The sequence below is a fragment of the Asterias amurensis genome, chromosome 9, assembly GCF_032118995.1.
Source record: "Asterias amurensis chromosome 9, ASM3211899v1".
Classification (NCBI taxonomy): Eukaryota; Metazoa; Echinodermata; class Asteroidea; order Forcipulatida; family Asteriidae; genus Asterias; species Asterias amurensis.
Window position 1 is genome coordinate 2,438,704 of NC_092656.1, and position 18,555 is coordinate 2,457,258.

At 39.3% G+C, this 18,555-nt stretch overlaps 1 protein-coding gene across 1 annotated transcript; it reads right to left on the minus strand.

Moving 5' to 3' along the window:
- Positions 1-285: 285 nt before the first annotated feature.
- LOC139941452 (RNA-binding protein MEX3B-like) lies at positions 286-7,823 on the minus strand. The gene is made up of 2 exons (XM_071937954.1): positions 7,419-7,823; positions 286-4,091 (listed from the first exon to the last, which is right to left on the minus strand). Exons 1-2 carry the CDS (start codon positions 7,660-7,662, stop codon positions 2,749-2,751), a joined length of 1,587 nt encoding a protein of 528 aa, XP_071794055.1. The 5' UTR covers positions 7,663-7,823; the 3' UTR covers positions 286-2,748.
- Between the last annotated feature and the right edge of the window lie 10,732 nt (positions 7,824-18,555).

The following is an 18,555-nucleotide window of genomic DNA, read 5'->3' on the forward strand; positions in this document are numbered from 1 at the left end:
TTATAATGAAATGTGCAAGACATACTGGAAGTGTGCACATTTCTTTTTTTAAGTTAATAAAATATTTCATAATTTGTTTATTGAGCTAACGTTACTAGTCGAGGCCCTGATGTGTGTCACAGCAGATGTAGACAAATTGGGATACAGTACTGGTTTTTAAAAAACACCTGAACATGAATACTGAGAAAGCTAGATTTGTTTAACTTCTTATCAAATACAGGGAAGTTTAGTTTTGGTTAATGTTCTCGTCTCTTCAACTATTGAGTGATTTTTTTTCTATCTTCTTCAAGCGAACACTAAAAAGTTTGCGTCCAGTAAGTGAGTCAATCTATTGTTGGTTTTCTTATAAAAAAATCATAATTAATCTACTTTTGTCAACGTACTGTCAGTCATCTTAAATATATACTTTTATTTCTTTAGTTCCGTTTAGCCAGAAAGGCGTGGGTTGGTGTTCTTGCATAGTGCAAAAGTAAATTTTAAATTTATTTCATGAGTGGCTGGACAGCTGCCAGAAAACTAGTTAGTTTTTTTTTTGAATTTTTTTTTTAATATCATAACTCTCAATTTATATATGTCTGCATGCGACAAAAATACACTTTGAAAAGCTGAAGGTACAATTAGTATATGCACCATTATAGTTTTCCTTTAAAAATACATATACTTCAAACAACAATAACTTTGTGATTAATTATCTTGTAGTTAGTAAGAAAGCCTTGAAACACTGAATGATTTAACTGTGGAATCTCAACACACCACTGAAGCATAATTAATAACAACAACGCCTGGCGTATTTTTGACAGGAACGAACACACCCGAGTACTGGGATTTTGTAACTAGTAATCTTAATGATACGGTAACTAACGCAATAAACACTGTAGTCTTTGAAAGGGCGCATGTATTCCTCTCTACTACAATTTAGGTGCATTTACACCAACAAAATATATTAAGCTTTTCTAACCGTCAGTTTATCTATATTTTTCTTCTTTCCTAATTCTTTTAAAAGAAGCAATTCATGAGTTTTACTCTCTTTGTTTTAACTCCCGACACACTTGCAGCACATAAATCAATGACAAAAAAAGGCTTAATTTCCCTCAAAATATCTGACGAGTATTTCTGGCCTAAGACAGGGTACCTGAACATAAGTTGAAGTGCAATCAAAAAGAAGTCATGGAAATTAGCGTCAACATAATTGAAGAAAGAAAGATATAGAATCAAAGACTGGCCGATTAGGCCAAGTTAGTTCTTCAAGTTTGTCGTTTTGCAATTGTCGTTTGTGATGTTTTTCCATGTTGGGAAACAAATTGACAAAAACTATAAATTTGTGAGCGTCTAATCTGTAATTTCCATGACGACAAAGATCATGCATTCATCTTAGTTTACACGAATTTACCAGGCCATCCCTGAATATTGAAACACTCTTTCATTCCTCGAGTTCTACTTTCTTGTTTAACCTTCATGGTTTAACTTTGGCAGCCAGTTAAAAAAATAAAAATTGCAGAAAAATTCAGACCATAAACGCCAGCTGATTATCAACTGACTTCAACAGCAGGAACAAACGCTTTGCGTTCACTCCAACTCAAACACCAAGAATTGTTTTGTTGCACACAGACAAAGAGGTATCCTAAAATATAAAGAGTTTTTTATCAACATAAATGCAGTGAAAATAATCACTATGAATATAAATGGGCTACAAAAATAATGTGCTTCTCTTTTTTTATATTTTTTTTAGGAATCAAAACCTGCAATAGTTGTATACGAACATTGCTTTTCGATTCTGGTGACTTACCAAAGTACAAAAAACCAGCACACAATCTGAAAATTTCAACATCTTAATTAAACTTCAAATTTTTTTCCACGACCAAAAAAATAAACTCTTACAATATTATAATTCTTTCAAAGTCTCAGCATATATAACATCAGTAACGTTCTTGGCCGAATGAGGATAATGGGCCAACAGGAAAAATAAAAAATATCTTTTTTGCATTTCATAACAATAGTTAACTTTCTGTTACAACATGGAATATTTGGTCAAATAACACTCCTACATATACAGGTACAAAGAACTGTTGGAATATATTAAAAAATAAGACTCTCACTACACATGCAACAAAATCACAAGACACTTTCCAACTATTTATACAAATATTTTTTTTTGAAGTGCATATAAACGACAAATCACTGAGAGCAGTCAGCCGGGCACCGATATCATACAGGGTCTAAAGGATTCTTTGTTTACAATAAAATAAGTTTATGCAATGGGGGTTAAAGTTCATCTGGCTGGGTAAAATATATGTATAGACAAAATCTGATATATTTCAATTTTTTTAAATCGTCCCAACTGAAAGTGTTACGGGTTACATTCATCTGAGATAATAATCAGTATACAACAAATAAATGAAAACTATACAGTTAATAGTAAATACTCTGTCTTTTTCATTAACTTTTTTTTCTTTGCATTAAATACATGCTACATAAAGCTCTGTAAAAACCCAGCTGATTACCCCACCAGTAAATTAAATAAGAACTTTATTCAGTAGATATTTGTTTTCTTTGTACGAAATAGATCCTCTTTTAAATTGAAGAATAAAATTTTCCAATAAGCCATAATCTGTATGCTATACAATATGCAACGATGAACTTTTTTTTATATTTTGATAGTCCAATAACATTTATTTTCATTTAACATTTATATTAAGAATGTAACAAGTCATGGCGAGTACTACCATAATGCAGATACCTAGTACAATGCTAGTTGAAGATGCGAATCGCTTGGGTGACCACCGTCTGGCAAACGGGACACTCACCATCAGCCGTCTCCACAAGGCGATTTGCGCAGTCCATGCAAAACATATTGTGACCACAGGGCACCAACGCGGCAACGACTTCGTGGGTGAAGCACATCACACACTCCTTGCTTTTTTTAGCGGCAGAGGACGACCCCAGCGAATCGGTCGGGCTACTGCAGGAGCTGCCGTGGCTTCCCGCAGAATTGCTTGAAGGGAACGCATTGGCACTGGACAACGGCACGAACGAGGGCAAGGCGGCGAGTCCCCCTTCAAGAGGATCGCTGCGAATGCGCCTCGCAGGTGGATGCTCGTTAGCATTGGTGTCCGAGATGGACACGGGATCTGATGTGCTCACGCTGCTGCTTCGTCGCGGTGCCTGATGCTGTGTGGTCACGTTGTTCAATCCTAGCATTAGGGATGAACTGCAGCGTGTCAGATCATGCCAAAGGGATTGCGGATTATTACCTTGACTTACTGCGGTCTGAAGCACTGGTGGATCAAACCCGGGTGAATCTATTCCGAGATCCGGGGATGGGCAATCATTGAACAAAAAACCATTGGTAGGGAACGATGGCAAGGGGTTGAACTCGTTCAGCTTCGTAGTACCATTACTGTTTCCATTGGTGTTGGGGAAGAAGTAGTTGCTGTCGTTGCTGCCGCCGTTGGTAGCTCGTTGGATGTCCTGCTTACCTCCAACCAAAGGATTGAAAATATTGGACAGAACATTGATAGAAGCAGTGGTGGTGGCTGGAGGCTTGTACATGGTCATGTCATTGCGGTTGCTAAACAGACCAGTGTCGCGGCCGTTGGTTGCAAAGTCATTCTCGTCAGTACTAGAATCGATCAGCCCTCCTGTGCGTAGTGCTATGTGCGCTTCAATCTCCTCCCTGGCTCTCTCCACATTTTCGGGCATTCCCGTGACGATGAAAACGGGTTGGTTGTCACGACTCGGAGTGATGATGTATGTGTTAGTCTGCTGCTGAATTCTCTTCACCGTAGACCCCTTAGGTCCAACAACAAGGCCAACAACGCGATATGGCACTTTAACGTGGATGGTCGTTTGTCCGGGTAGGTTGGGGACGGTCAGAGATCCATTCACTGCTGTTGTACCATTCACAGCGCTGTGCACTTGGTTGTTTCGTCGGGCCCTGATCTGGCTGAAGTGGTCGGCAGCGGAGAGAATCTCTCGCTTGGCAGCAGCGACGTCTTCTTTCCTTCCTGTGACCACAAAGATGGGGTCCTCGCCACGAACCGGCGTCTTGATGTAGGTGTTCGTCTTGGCCCTCAATGCTTTGATTTTGCAACCTTTAAGGGGAACAATAAGTATGTACAACTGAAGTCCATTGGCAATAAAAGTCTCGACAAAGAAATACAATTTACAATTTGAACAACACTGAAATTTTCAATTTTAGGTAGGTCGAGGAAATAATAAAATATACAAGACGAGTGATATGACATACTCGGTGTATAATTTATACATTAAATCTTCACTCACATCTAGGTCACGTCCTTGAACTGTCAAAGGCAAAGCAGACTTGAGGTCATTAACTTCAGTACCCAAATAACCACAACAAAGAATGACTTTGTTTCTCATGGTTATCTTGACATCTTCTTACCCTGGCCAGTGTTTCTCTAACTCAAGACACAAAAGACAAAGGAGCTGTTCTAAGGGTTTTGCAAATCCCATTAATGTTAAGTGGCAGAGCTACTAGGGTTACTTTTGGCAGGGAGCCTTGGAAGTCCATGTTGGGAGTTCTAGAGCAGGGAATAAAAACACATCAAAACATAGACAATGCCTTGCTTTTAGCCCGAGCAAACCTATAAATATGCGCTGGGAGAGTCATTACCATTTCATGTCAGTTCTACAGTTCTCTGAGTGATCATGTTAACATTCTGCCTGAACTTCATGGATGAAGGTTTTCAGTAAATAATCAAAAAGGTTATAGGGGTATTTCTCAAAAATAATATGAAAGCAACAATGCAAAACAAAAACTGTTTAAGACAAATGTGCATGAAATTTGAGTAGGAGCGGATAGTATTATGCTTGAAAATATTGATTTAATTGGCTGCAGTTCAAAAATGTTTTAACGTTTTAAGCTTCAACACATCATCGGTAGTATGGTCAGTTACAGGGAGATTGTTCAACCTTGTTGGAGACGCAAGGTTTTTTACTTCATGCGCCAACGTGTAAACAATTTTCTTTTATAGGCACTGGACACTATTGGTAATTGTCAAAGACACGCCTTCACAGTTGGTGTATCTCAAGTTCTCAACATATGCATAAAAATAATAAAACTGTGAAAACTCGAGCTCAATCGGTCATCGAACGGCGAGTTATGAAAGAAAAAACACTTAAGTTTTGTGCGGTTAGATGGTTGATTTCGAGACCTCAAATTCTAAACTTGAGGTCTCGAAATCAAATTCGTGGAAAATTACTTCTTTCTCGAAAAATACATCACTTTAGAGGGAGCCGTTTCTCACAATGTTTTATACTATCAACCTCCCCATTACTTGTACACAAGAAAGGTTTTATGATAATAATTATTTTGATTTATTACCAATAGTGTCCCCTGCCTTTAAACTTAAAAGAATTGTATTTTGTGAATAGACCCTACCCTAGGCTGTATGACCGACAAATAACCGTATCGCTCAGTCCTATAGTTTTCCTCGTTGTGATTCGGGTCCTACACACCATGTAGTTTTGTGGATTCTAACCCAAAACTCCAGCCTCATGACTTAAAGGAACACGTTGCCTTGGATCGGACGAGTTGGTCAAAACAAAAGCGTTTGTAACCGTTTTTTATAAAATGCATATGGTTGGAAAGATGTTTTAAAAGTAGAATACAATGATCCACACAAGTTTGCCTCGAAATTGCGTGGTTTTCCTTCTACTGTGCGAACTAACATGGTCGGCCATTTATGGGGGTCAAAATTTTGACCCCCATAAATGGCCGACGTGTTAGTCGACGAGGTGAAAGGAAAACCACGCAACTTCGAGGCATGTTTGTGTGGATCATTGTATTCTACTTTTACAACATCTTTCTACCCATATGCATTTTATAAAAAACGGTTACAAACGCTTTTAAAAGACCAACTCGACCGATCCAAGGCAACGTGTTCCTTTAACACCTTTACAGTACTGTTTTCTCATTCAAAGAGCAGATTTGTTTACTTTGAACACTAATTGCTGTCTGCGACTACACAAACATCTGATGCGAGGTGTGTAAAAGTCTGAGCGCTGAAGTGCAGATGACAGTGAGTGTTCCAAGTAAACAAAGCTGCCCCTGTGAAAATGTTTTCAAAGTCCCCCTGATATTATCTGGGCAAGGCCAGCTGTTTGAAATCACAGATATGCTTTGGGCAGGAATACAATTGAAGCTTGTCTGGAAAAAAAGGGAGGACAGTTTCACTCGTTTAAATCCGTTCGAATTTTTTATTTATGCTTTTTTAGTCGAACAACAGGATTAATTTTCAGGTGAGAATTTTTGAATTTAACAACATCCCTGCTCAATTTTCAAGGAGCGAGATAAGATCATTTTGCAATCTAACAAGAACCAACATTTATGAGAGAAACAGATCCATAAAGAATAACAAATGTTAACCTTTCAATACATAAAAAGCCATTGATTGTCTGTTATAACCTTTTGCTCAGTTAAAAAATTCTCAAGGATGTTGATTACATACGACTGTTCTTTATTTGGATGGAAACTTATTCTAGTTTAATTATCGATCCTTTACGTTGATTTTGAAGTCAGTAGCCTATTTTTGGAAAAGAATTCTTCCTACATGTAGTTGATGTCACTTTCTATTTGACTCAATGATCTGACACAAGAAAAAGTCACATACTTCTGTCAATTCATGTTACATTTGTTTTGCAAGCAATTGACCATTCAGCAGACACAAGTCAACATTTCTTTTTATACAACCCCCAACATAAACCTTTAAATGATAATGTACCTAATTTTATAAATTGAATAAATATTCAACAAAGGAAAAAACACACCACAACGACTTTGCTTATTTTTAGTGGCTACATTAAAATTGTTTTCAAAAACCCAAACCAGAAACACTAACAGTGTAATACATTCAGCACCCAATCTCACCATTGTATCGTTTCATAATGATACAATTTGTGTAATGTATTACTTTTGTTATTTGTTGCCAACTTAAAATTTAAGTCTGGTTTACAGCCAACTTCACTTGCTTTGTTCCTGATTGGAACGAGTCCAACAAATTAATCACAACAAAATGAACAAAAAAATGTCCAACAAAAAATCAGGTTTCAGTTGGACAAAAAAACCCAGATGCATTTATTTATGCAATTGGAAATAAAACAGGTCTGAGTAATGTATTTTTGGAAGACAGCGTGGTTTATGCAATGTGTCACACATAGCTTCATCATTCAACAGGAATGCGTGCACAGAGGCTATGGCCAGACAATGGCCTATTCGTTAGTACACGGACCATGCCGCCCAGCGTGTTGCATAGTGTGCATGCATTGCCCCCATTCCCTCTGCATGAACTTCAATACGCACATGATACGGATTACACAAAATGGAAAATGTGTCGCAGTTGAAAATGACCCACAAACGACATTAATTCAAGCAATAACGCATTCCTTTACAAGCTTACCTTGTCTTCCTACTATTTCAGCTACATGTTCCGAGCTAGGCACGGGTACACATTCCGTCATATTACTGCTCCTTCGGCCATTATCGTCGTATGTCGTCGAAGACCCTTCGTCTTCGCTTTGGACGTGCTGTAGCCCAAGCATAGACAAATTTAAAGCCATTTGCTGTAAGGTCTGTTCCTGGTTTTCCAAGCCCATTTCGTCGGTGTGTACCCGCTCCATGGTTGGAAAAAGTGTGCTGGGCATGACAGGAAATATCTACTAAAAGTGCATATAAAAAATAAAACTTAGTCCGGGTTTTCTCATGTATTCCTTGCAGGGAGTTGTTACTTCGTGTCGTCTCGGACGCGGGAAGCGAAGACAGTGCGTGTGGATTCTAAAATGACTGCTTCGTAAAATACAGCATCTGACGTCAGTCAAGGTACCCAGCTCGTCACGCCTATGCTAATGAGGTTATTCAAACCATTCGATTGGTCTATTTCGTTAAGGGGGCGGGGTTTCAAATTGCGGGCTACAATTTTGGCGCGCTTTGCATCATTTCCACAACAAAAAGACAACGAAAAATACTACATGCACATAATGTGCATTACTTGCTGCATGCGGTGTGCGATGAGGTTTGAAGGATGGAAATTATCGGCGTGTAGAAAAATGAAAAAAACCTGGATCAAACAAAAGAGGGCAGAATAGAAACACGAGGCGCCGCAGCTGCTGGTGTTGACGACTCTATATGAAATCACCCGCGTGGAACCCAATTAAATCTTGCATTATATTCAAATTTTGAATTGGTTGAGAAAAAAGTATACACTTTAGCAAAGAGGAGGCTTGTATTATATAGGAAGGCACAGCATTTGATTTATATATGGTTTTTTTAACGGTTTGCCACATTAATATTCTTTTCAAGTAATATTTTAAAATGGGGAGACTACCAACACCGCTGACTTAAAAGTATAAAACTTTAGCCTTTTCGAGAAAAACTGTAAAAGGGTCAATCATTTATAAACTTCTCTAATGACCTTGGGCCAACTTGAAAAACCAGCAAAACAAAAACTATGCTGGATTTGTTCGTGGCTACACACAATGATAATACCCAAGTCTTTTGTGCAAATAATCACAGTGTCGCTAAAATGTACAAGGCCACTTCAAAATGTCTGGCCGAGTATGCGCAGACGGTCCCCCAAGTATGTTCTGTGGCTGTTCTGAATGACTGATTGAACAACACACAATGCATGTTCTGAATGAAAGAAAAAGCAAACCAAGAAGAATCTGAACTCGTTTGTAGAGGGTAGTTTTGATTTCAAGTCTGAGACCGCGATTATTCCTCGAAAACGCCCATCGGCGGTAGACTAAAAACCACGATTGCAGACTTGGAGCCAAGTCTACATGGAGACCAGTGGATCTTGAGTCGCGACCGGGACCTGACCTTGCCGAGTTGTAATAAAAATAGCCAAATAATAAAAAAGCAAAGAGGAAGTTTTGGCGCGAATTCTGATGATGATGATAGACGGCCCTGTTTTGAAGTGTGACATAGGGGGCAGCAGCTGCTTGTTGTGTGTACGTGTAGAAGTTACTTTTGTTGTCTGTGTGTAGTTGAATGGGCCAAATCGTGTATGCCTCCATGTGGTTTGTGTGCGTTCACACGAGTGTGTTGAGGTGTTTTATGGATGTGACGGGTAATTTTGAGAATTTTTAACCGTATTGCTATATCATGAAGTGAGTGGAAACCATTATCAGCCCAATGATACGTTTTCATTAAAATGGTTGTTCAGGCCTACATTATTGATTACGTTGTGCTCAAGTGCATAACCTCCCATAAGGTATAGGCTACACAGTGCTTATGATACAGGGAGTGTAGATTATTAGGAGGCCTATTTATTGTGTTTTGTTTTCAGATTTGTCACTTTCCAGTAAATGTCAATGGGGCAGTAATGACCAGTTTTCGAGTCGCAGGAGTGTTTGCTTAATAATTTGTTTTCAGAGTCGTCGCAGGGGTCTCTGCTAATAAGGGTTATCAGATTCAGCAAGAGCTCTATTTCAGTTCGAAGATACAATTTTGAGTTTGACCTGGATTGGGGGTTGTTCCAGTGTCACGCTGTTTATAGTCAAGAATAAGCCCTATTTGACAATCGTTAGTTTTTCCTGTGCTTACGTATCTCTATGATTTGGGTTGTTTTGTTTATTTACTTCTTATGGTAGTACTGATTTTTTAAAGATCTTAATTTAGAGTTGAGATTCTAGGATTCTCTGCCTGCTGAACTCAAGATCAGAACAGTCATTAGAATGACCTCTGTCCTATATCTTACAATCGGTTATTGAGAAAAAGTTATATGTTGTGGCATGAAACTTTTGGGCTCCAAAGCCATGTTTCATTTTTATGTTAATACCCTTTACCGCCTTTTTATAAACAGTGCCTCATTGTATTCTTTTCGCATTTGTGATAATGCCGAAGAACTATATCAATCAATTTCGATCGAAAACTCAGTGTCTTCCGTAATGAGCCCGACCGTCATTTCCCTCCTGGCGCTCCCACACACTCATCTCCTTCCCTCAACTCGGGTGGTTGTTTTCCATGTGAAGATGAACAGGTCCTGAACATAGCAGACGTCTTCTGGAGGTCACGTGTCCATTTTATAAGAAGAGCATTGCCCTCTGCGGAGCTACCTTAAACTTATAAAGTTCATCGAGAGCCCGTCGTCTGTGTGGATATAATGGCTTCGCATTGCCACTCTATATTTTCTCATCTGATATTGAACTTGACAACCAAGACATTTGTAGTCACCATCCTCCCTGTGTGTCGATCATTCCGACGGCAGATGGTCAGCTCTCTCAATGGTCTCATCGTAAACCTCTCGCAAGCCTCATATTAGCTCGTTTTCCCTCATCGCGGTTGATTGTCGGTCGGGAACTTGGCCGTCAACCCGACCGCTTTACGGGCGTCTGCCTGCGAGACAACGTCATTCACCTCCATACCATTTTTTTTCTTTTCTTAAAAAGTACATGTCTATCCACCACATTTTGCTAAGGATTTTAAATTGAATCAGTAAAAAATGCTATTTGCTCTAAAATACGGAATGATAAAGGGCAAACAAATCGCAACCTTTCTAAAGTACAGGACACGATTGTCAAAATGTAAAAAAGATTTGTCAATCGGAAATCGCACAAATAATCACAAACACAAATAATACCGGTCCCAATCCTCCAGAAAAGAGAACCAAAAAGCCAGCCAAAATTGAAAACATTGAGACAATATATTTCTCTCCAAAAGTATTCTGTAATATTTCAAGAATGAGTCAACATTCATCAGAGAAAATGTTAAGGAGACCTTTTTGACTTGAAGATGACTAAAGATGACGATCTCACTATATGACTAAATTGATGCAGCAGATGATGAACGAAACGATGATGCTCCAATTAACCAGACCGGCCTTGAAGAAATGTAAATTCCGGCTTAAAAAGAGACCAATCATAATTCAGAAGATTAAATGAAATTAGTATAAATAAAATAATCATCCCTTATATGAACATAGATCTTATACTTTGAGTCATACTTCACTGTCACACACTAGTTTGTTTCAATATATTTTATTGTGAGTCACCCTCTCTCCTCTGGGCTTCAGTCACGGCATGGTTCACGGCTGATGAAGTCAACACATGTACAATTCTTTCCTTTCAAAACTGATTTTCACTTGTCTAAAAAGTACACAACAGTCGAGGCACTGCTGTAACAATATTCTTCAACTGTTTTACTCTTATAGGGCACTCTTGGTTTACTTCCATTCAATTTTGAAGCCAACATTACCAACCTGTCTTTGACATCGACAAACAGAATTAGAAGCGATTGAAGGACATGAACTTTTTGACCATTCGCCTGGCTCGATGTTTGATTCAAAATTATAACTTCTGGTTTCACGTTTAATAACGGTATTTATATGTATATATATTTTTTTATATAAAAAATATAAAAAATAACTTCTGAATTTAAGTGTCAATCTAGAGTGACCAACTCTAAATAACTGCTTATAAACCATGAATGTGCTGAAAGGAACTTGGGCAAATTCGAAACAAATTCTTGTTTTCCCCCATCTCCCGCCATTTTGAATCACCAAATCCCGATATTTCTACCTCCATGCCGATACCAAGTAATTAACTGAAATTAAGATTAGTTAATTGAAACCCCGCAGACAAAATAAATTCACTACTCCCTGTGGTAGTTTTTACATCATTAATTACCTCGATTGTGAACAAACAAATGTTCACGAGATTGTGTCTTACGCCATGTATTATGCAAAAGCTTCAAATCCAACATGGCAGACTTTGTGATCAGCAGGCGCACTGTCGACATTCTTATGACCTGTATAGCCCGTTGATCTTCGCCACAGGAATTATCAGTGGAGCTTAAACACTCGGATTACTGAGAGTGGGGTTTGCATAATAAGGATTACTCAATTGAACTTGAGCAAAAGCTTTCTGGGAATTGACAAGTGCGGTAAAGAATTATGGGTTTCTGAAGGAATGTGTAATGACCACGACGGAGAAAAGACTCACTGTGTAACTATGGAGACACTAATTACGAAGTTTGCTTTTTGCTTTTTGAAGTGTGACAACCACATGTTGTGTGCATGTCCACTTTATTATAGAAAGAACACATGCAAAGCAGAATGGCCGAGGCAAGTAATAAAATGCAGTGGGACATAACATCAGATAAGCTGCTAATTGCAACAAAGTGTTTGTATGGTCGTTTAAATTATCACAAAAACATGAACCTTAGGTCGACAACCCTATAATTATTTTCTCGCCCTTTTCCCCTCCCAACATTTTTAACATTTGCAGATTTTACACCACAATAATTAGACATTTTCTCAATGTTGCCATCAAATTATTATATTGAAAATGTCACTCTTGAAACCGTATTCCAGTATAATGGACCTGACAATGCCGTTACACTCGTGTTTCGACACCCCTGTGTTTCGACAACCGTAATTTTCCAAATCCTTACGTCAACCGGTCGGAGCAACATAAAATGTAACCCTAGCGGTTTTTTTTAAAAACAAGTTTCGAGGTTTTGTGAAATCCACCAGGTCTGATATGACCACAGAATTCCAGATCTCGGACCCTTTCTGGGTCAGTATGTGACAAAGAATCTGTTGACACTTTCGTGCCAAACTCACACCAGGGTCGGAATTCCGGGTCACCCTGACCCACGAATGGGTCAGGCCCCTTGGCACTGAATCCAGATTTCCTTCCTGGCCTGGGAGATTTTGGAGTGATCTTGTTCCATCCTTTCTAAACACAGCTGATGAGAATTGAAGAGAGAACAGAGTACTGTCATCAATATTGAGTTTGTTTGTTTGTTCGTTTGTTTGTTTGTTTGTTTGTTTGTTTGTTTGTTTGTTTGTTTTATTTTCCAAGTATCACAATAAATAAACCAGAAACTAAGCATTAATAGGTACAAAGGATAATAAGAGGAGGGCACCATGAACAAGCCTAGCTTACAGGGTCCCTTTAGACTATAAATTTATTCACAGATTGTTTAAGCTGTACAATTAGACAGAACAAAATATAAATCATATAAAATACAAATTCAAATCAGAGGCAGTCTTGGTTTGCCCCAAGGTTTGACCATGGTTTGACCCCTCTGTGAAAACAGGTCATTAACAATCCTCCCTCCCTCCAAACACCCTTCACAAGTCAACATCCAATTGTTAAAAACTTTGCGGTCACGTAATGTGTTAAAACGCCTTTTATCCCTCTTATCACTTTGGTTATGCAAGGATCTAGATTAATCATTCTTCTCCATACAAACGAAACAGATACCTTAACTCAAAAGCATTCATAGTAGGAGCATAACAAGATGTGGTCCTTTCTCTGTAGTATAAAGCTCATCAGGAGCTGTGAGAAACAGTGAGACTGTAGACGATTATTGGCTAATAAAACCCGCCCACCATGCAATACTTCTTCAAACATTACGTAATACGTTGTCAGGCCTGAAATGCTTCGTTTTTGAAAGGGCAATGGCACCAAGGCATTTTCTCATGAAAGGGTACCTTTGAGGGAATTACATTTTGTATTGAAGCCTTCAGTGCCTCCGTGAGGTATATCCAAAAACACTCAGCTCTTTCATCTTGCAGCTTGCGTTAGCAATGAGGAAACTTGTTGGCTCTGGATGCAAATTATCGAATGCAGATGGGTGGGTGATTCAAGTTCAGTTGATACAGTCGCTGATGAGCAATAGGTCCCCTTCAGTTTTGTTTCCTGAAAAGTTTCACCAAAGTCACACAAAAAAAGTCCTGAACTATAGCAACATAAAGCCAAAAGAACACCTCAGTATCATCAAAGTCTCTCTCAGCTTCTTGAAAATTAATCGAGAAATAATAAAACAAGACAAATCTCCTGTCTCACTCTCCTGTTTTGGACCAAAAGATGATGGAACACTCTCTCTAACCACATCAAGGATGCTAACATTTTCAAGAAACTCCTCAAAAGTTTTCTATTCCAACAAGTGTAACAAAATTAATTTCATCACACTGTCTTGACCGCCTTTGAACAACTTCGGTTGATTTTGGCGCTATATAAATTCCCTCTGATTGATTGATTGATTGATTGATTGATTGACAAATAAAAGTGCTGGTTTTTATTGCTTGTAAATTGTGGGATGTTGCGGTGATGAAGTTACAGAACACATCACAGAACAGATCTCCATATTTTCTCAATTTTGTTCAACTTTGTATTAATGTGTGTATTCATTTGTTTCCATTTTCATTACGGTTTTCCTCTTTGCTTTTGATTTGTATCAGTGGATTTATGGCTTGAATATATACTCTTATTATTCAAGCCAGTAAAAATTATTGCTGGCACATGGAGCTATAATATATTATTATCATAAAAGGGATCCCTGTTATGAAAATAATATATTGTAGCTCCATGATGAAAATAATATATTATAGCTCCATGTGCCAGCAGTAATTCACATTCACATTCACACTTGCCTCTTTATTTTAGAGTGAGTCAAGTAGTATTTAGCATGGTGCTATTATTAGCAAACAACTAAACAAAAATCCGTCCTAATTGCTTAAGTCTTCAATTGGCTGGCAAAGCCTACATGGAACAATTAGCGCATTAACACACTTACACATGCTAAGATATCGACAGAATCATGTGTGAAAAGCGGTACAAATATTTACCGAGTGTAAAATTCCTTTAGCTGGAAATGGAATGATGAGTGACTTTGTGTGTGTGTGTGTGTGTGTGTGTGTTTTCGAAACCAGGGATATCGAGCTGAAATGACGAGTAATGGCTTTTGGAATGTGTGTGTGTGTGTGTTTTCGAAAACAGGGGTTCCGTGTAGGCTACGGCTTAGTTCCGTCCACCTGCTTGAAGCGTGTATAGGTGTTCAAACGTATACGGAGCTTGAGCCTACAGTACATGTAACCTCACGTAAATCCTCGAACTCAAGCCTAGGCCTATCCTTGGAACTCAAGACCATGTAGGCACAACCTTCTTTGATAACAACAAATCGCAGCCATTGCATCTTGGTGCTAATAACATCCGAATATTGCCACCGTTCGCAAGCACCTGCAAAAACGCAGCATAAACAAAAAAGGCTCTATCTTAATGTATAGGCTAACTTTCGTATAATGTACACGGTAGGTACCGTACACGATAAGTTGGATTTACGATAAGTTTGGACTCATCGCATACGTACACGATAAGTTATCGTGTTCGCACACGACTACTTATCGTGTACGTGTGTACGTACACGATAAGATAGAGGGTTCTTTTATTCATACGCTTCCATCTTTTCATGGTTCACACTCTATAGTAAAGTTGTCCAAACTTGTTGTAAATTTCAGCAAAATTTCAAAAAACAAAAGTCCTTTAAAGAGTTGTTCGAACATCTCTTGTTGAACTCGAACAACCCCAAGTAATAACAAACGCAACTTCTATTACTCCTTTGGGTTCTATATCTAGTATTATGATGTAGGGACTCTGTCAATCACTCCATAAGAACTTGAATTTCAGTGTGAAATCCTTAAACTCAACGGCCCTGCACGTTCACCAGGTCGACAATGACACATCGAAGGGCCAATGGGGTTTAGGTCAGCACTGCTTGAAACTCACAGCGTGTGCCTTGGCTAGGGTTGCCCCTAAACCCGACGGGGGACAGTTCGCTAATTGAAGAAGGCGTACGGGGTCCCAAAACAAGCGCCTCGGTTCATTGTGAGGTCATATCATACACTCACACCCACCACTGGGGAGCAATATATGGCAAGAACAATGTTGTTTTTGGCGAGTTGACTTGGGTGTCCTCTCTCCATGGTTTAGGTGTTTACAAGAGAATAGAGTGGAAGGGGTCTTCCCCAATTTTTGTCATCATTTTCATCGTGAATACAATTTTGAAGCCCCCTATTCCCCTCTCGCTACGCGTATAATGTCAACAATTTCGAAGATGCATTGGGATGTCTTTCAACTCTTCCTTGGGGATGGTCTGTTCTGTTGGGACTGTGCACTGCCCAGGGAAGTTGCGCATTCAAATCTTAGTACCTTGAATAAAGCATAGAGAAGGGAACAACCCGTTACTCTTGTCCGTGTTAAAGGCAGTGGACACTATTGGTAGTTACTCAAAATAATTATTAGCATAAAACCTGCCTTGGTGACAAGTAATGGGGAGAGGTTGATGATATAAAAGATCAAAACTCTCTTCCTCCAGTGTACTTTGATTTGAGGCTGGGGTATCGTCCGATCATGGTCCGGTTATATAGGGCCAAGCTTTCACACATCAAACAACGGCTAAACTTACAAATCTTTGAACAAAAACTTGCAGCAAAAGGTGAACGTTCTTACCACAAGAGGTCAAAGCTAAGAAAAACTAGGGCAGTGGAGAAGCAAAACGTTATTACCTTGCAATCCACAGGGACCTCTGAATGATTGTGTACCCTAATAGGGTTGGTATCCAAATCACCTCTGGCCCTCTGGGATTGAAGACCTGGGTCATGTCATGAAGCATGGTCCATGAAATACATCCAAGGAATGAAATGGACGTAGGTTTCAGAAATGATGTATAAATCTACCTGTTTTGGTCTTGCCTGCCCGTAGGATATACACTGTGTATGAATCATTGTTGTGAAAGCATCCCCACAGGAATTAGAGTTGGGAACAAGACTGTCCTAGAAAGATGGAAGCTGTGTTCTCTTTTGGCGGGTCGAATGTTACAAAATTGTAGATGAATAGTGAAAGACAGCCTTTATGGAACTGGTTAAAGCTTGTTATAAGCTTATAATATAATCAAAGGAGGATAAAATCTCAGCAATACTTGCATCCGCTGTGCCCATTGTAGTGTGAATGGCCTTTAGCAATGGAGCTAAGAGGTCAAAATGTGTAACTGTTTCCCCCAACTTTCATTCGCTCAACTGTACGACCCAGGCCTTGATTTATGTCTTGAATTTTAGTATTTTGTCCGTGTCAATTTTTCTTGCCATTTATAGTGCCGCTGTTCACACTGCAGAGCTATAATTCCCATGGGCAACCCTCCAGGAAATGTTGACCCTATCCCCAACCCATGTTTATTAGCTTCACACTGTAGATGCAATGTTTTGTTCGTGAAAATATTGATTATAATTAGCATTCATTTATTTCACCAAGACCCTTTAGTTTACTGAAATATTATACCCAATTACTTTCCCTTTTTTTTTTACTTTTAGGCCCAAATCCGTGTTTACAAATTATGTTCAGAAAATACAATAGTTAGAATAGGCCTAATCTGTAACACACTTCATCATGGTATGTACAGGTTCTCCATTGATCACGCACTGTCTCGACACTGTCCCCTGAAACAAGTGTGCTTCAATCGATAACTCAGCATCCCGAGAATACATACAGATGGATATTCCACTGGCATCATTCATTATGCATTCCATGTCAGGTGAGATTGCAGTCGTGATTGTACAAGTGGAGTGGTGTGATATCGCTAGGATTTCCAACGAATACACCCGATGGCAAGTTGGCTTGATATCGTTTTGGATTTCTTTATAACGCTTCTATAAATCCAAGTCTAACCACTACCTCCATGGTCTAACCATAGAGTATGGTCTAACTAGCCCCCTAGCGAAAACCTTGAGCACACTCTGCCCACCTTGTGCATAAAGCCCCAACTGCAGGGGACCCGCGAGGTTACTTGTCCATAAATTGCCCGCAGATAAAATTGGCCTTACCTGCAAGTGGTAACCGGACACACACTATCCACAAGTGAATAGACTTATAAGTTCATTAGTGACCGATATTAGGTGAAACGTTCACTTTCGAAACCACGGCTGTAGCTTTGGATTCGGCTTCAGGCTCCGTCCTCTCGTCTGAAGCCCTCATCAGCGCATACACACGCGAAGCAAGCGCAATTGCCAAAACAACCGCGGGGCCAAGCTAGCCTGCCTGAGCCGAATCTGGAACTGAAGCCGTGGATTCGAAAAGGGTCTAGATAAGAGTTCATCGCACCGCGTTTCTCGGAGGCAGAGTGAGCAACCAAACCCAGACAGCGTGACATTTCCTTCTGAATCCAACTTAACCCAAGACAAGTCAGAGAAAGTTATTCCAAGAAGAGACGCTATTCAAGTACGCAGAAAAGCAGATGTATTTGCCCCTCCCCCTCCCAGCACATTCGAAGACATTCACGACACACCCTAGGGACCCTCTTCATCCTTTCCGATCGAGGATCTTCCGATTTTCAGTTCACCTTGATAAAAAAGATGACGGCAAATGTCCTCATTGTCACCCAAAATGCCATATTTATCTGTCGGTGTTCCCAACGCTTCCTCCCATCAGAGAGTCTTGACAACTCGAAGGTTTTCCTTACAAATTTATTTGAGATTGTGATTTGGGTATATAGTATCACAGCCGACTAACTGGAAGGGAAGTGTCATCCGATAGTCTTTTTGTCACTATTATTTAGCGAGAACTGCAGTGTCATATTTCGAGGTGCCTCTTTTTTGAAACACACCACTGAATAAAGGCATAGACAGTTTAGGTCACACACAATATTGGAAACATAAAGAAAGCCGCTGCCTATATAAAGATTCCTTGATTGTGTTCAACCAAACACGGTATAAGCTGGTCATTTAGTTTTCCATCCTCAGAGTTTATTGTTGGGGTTAT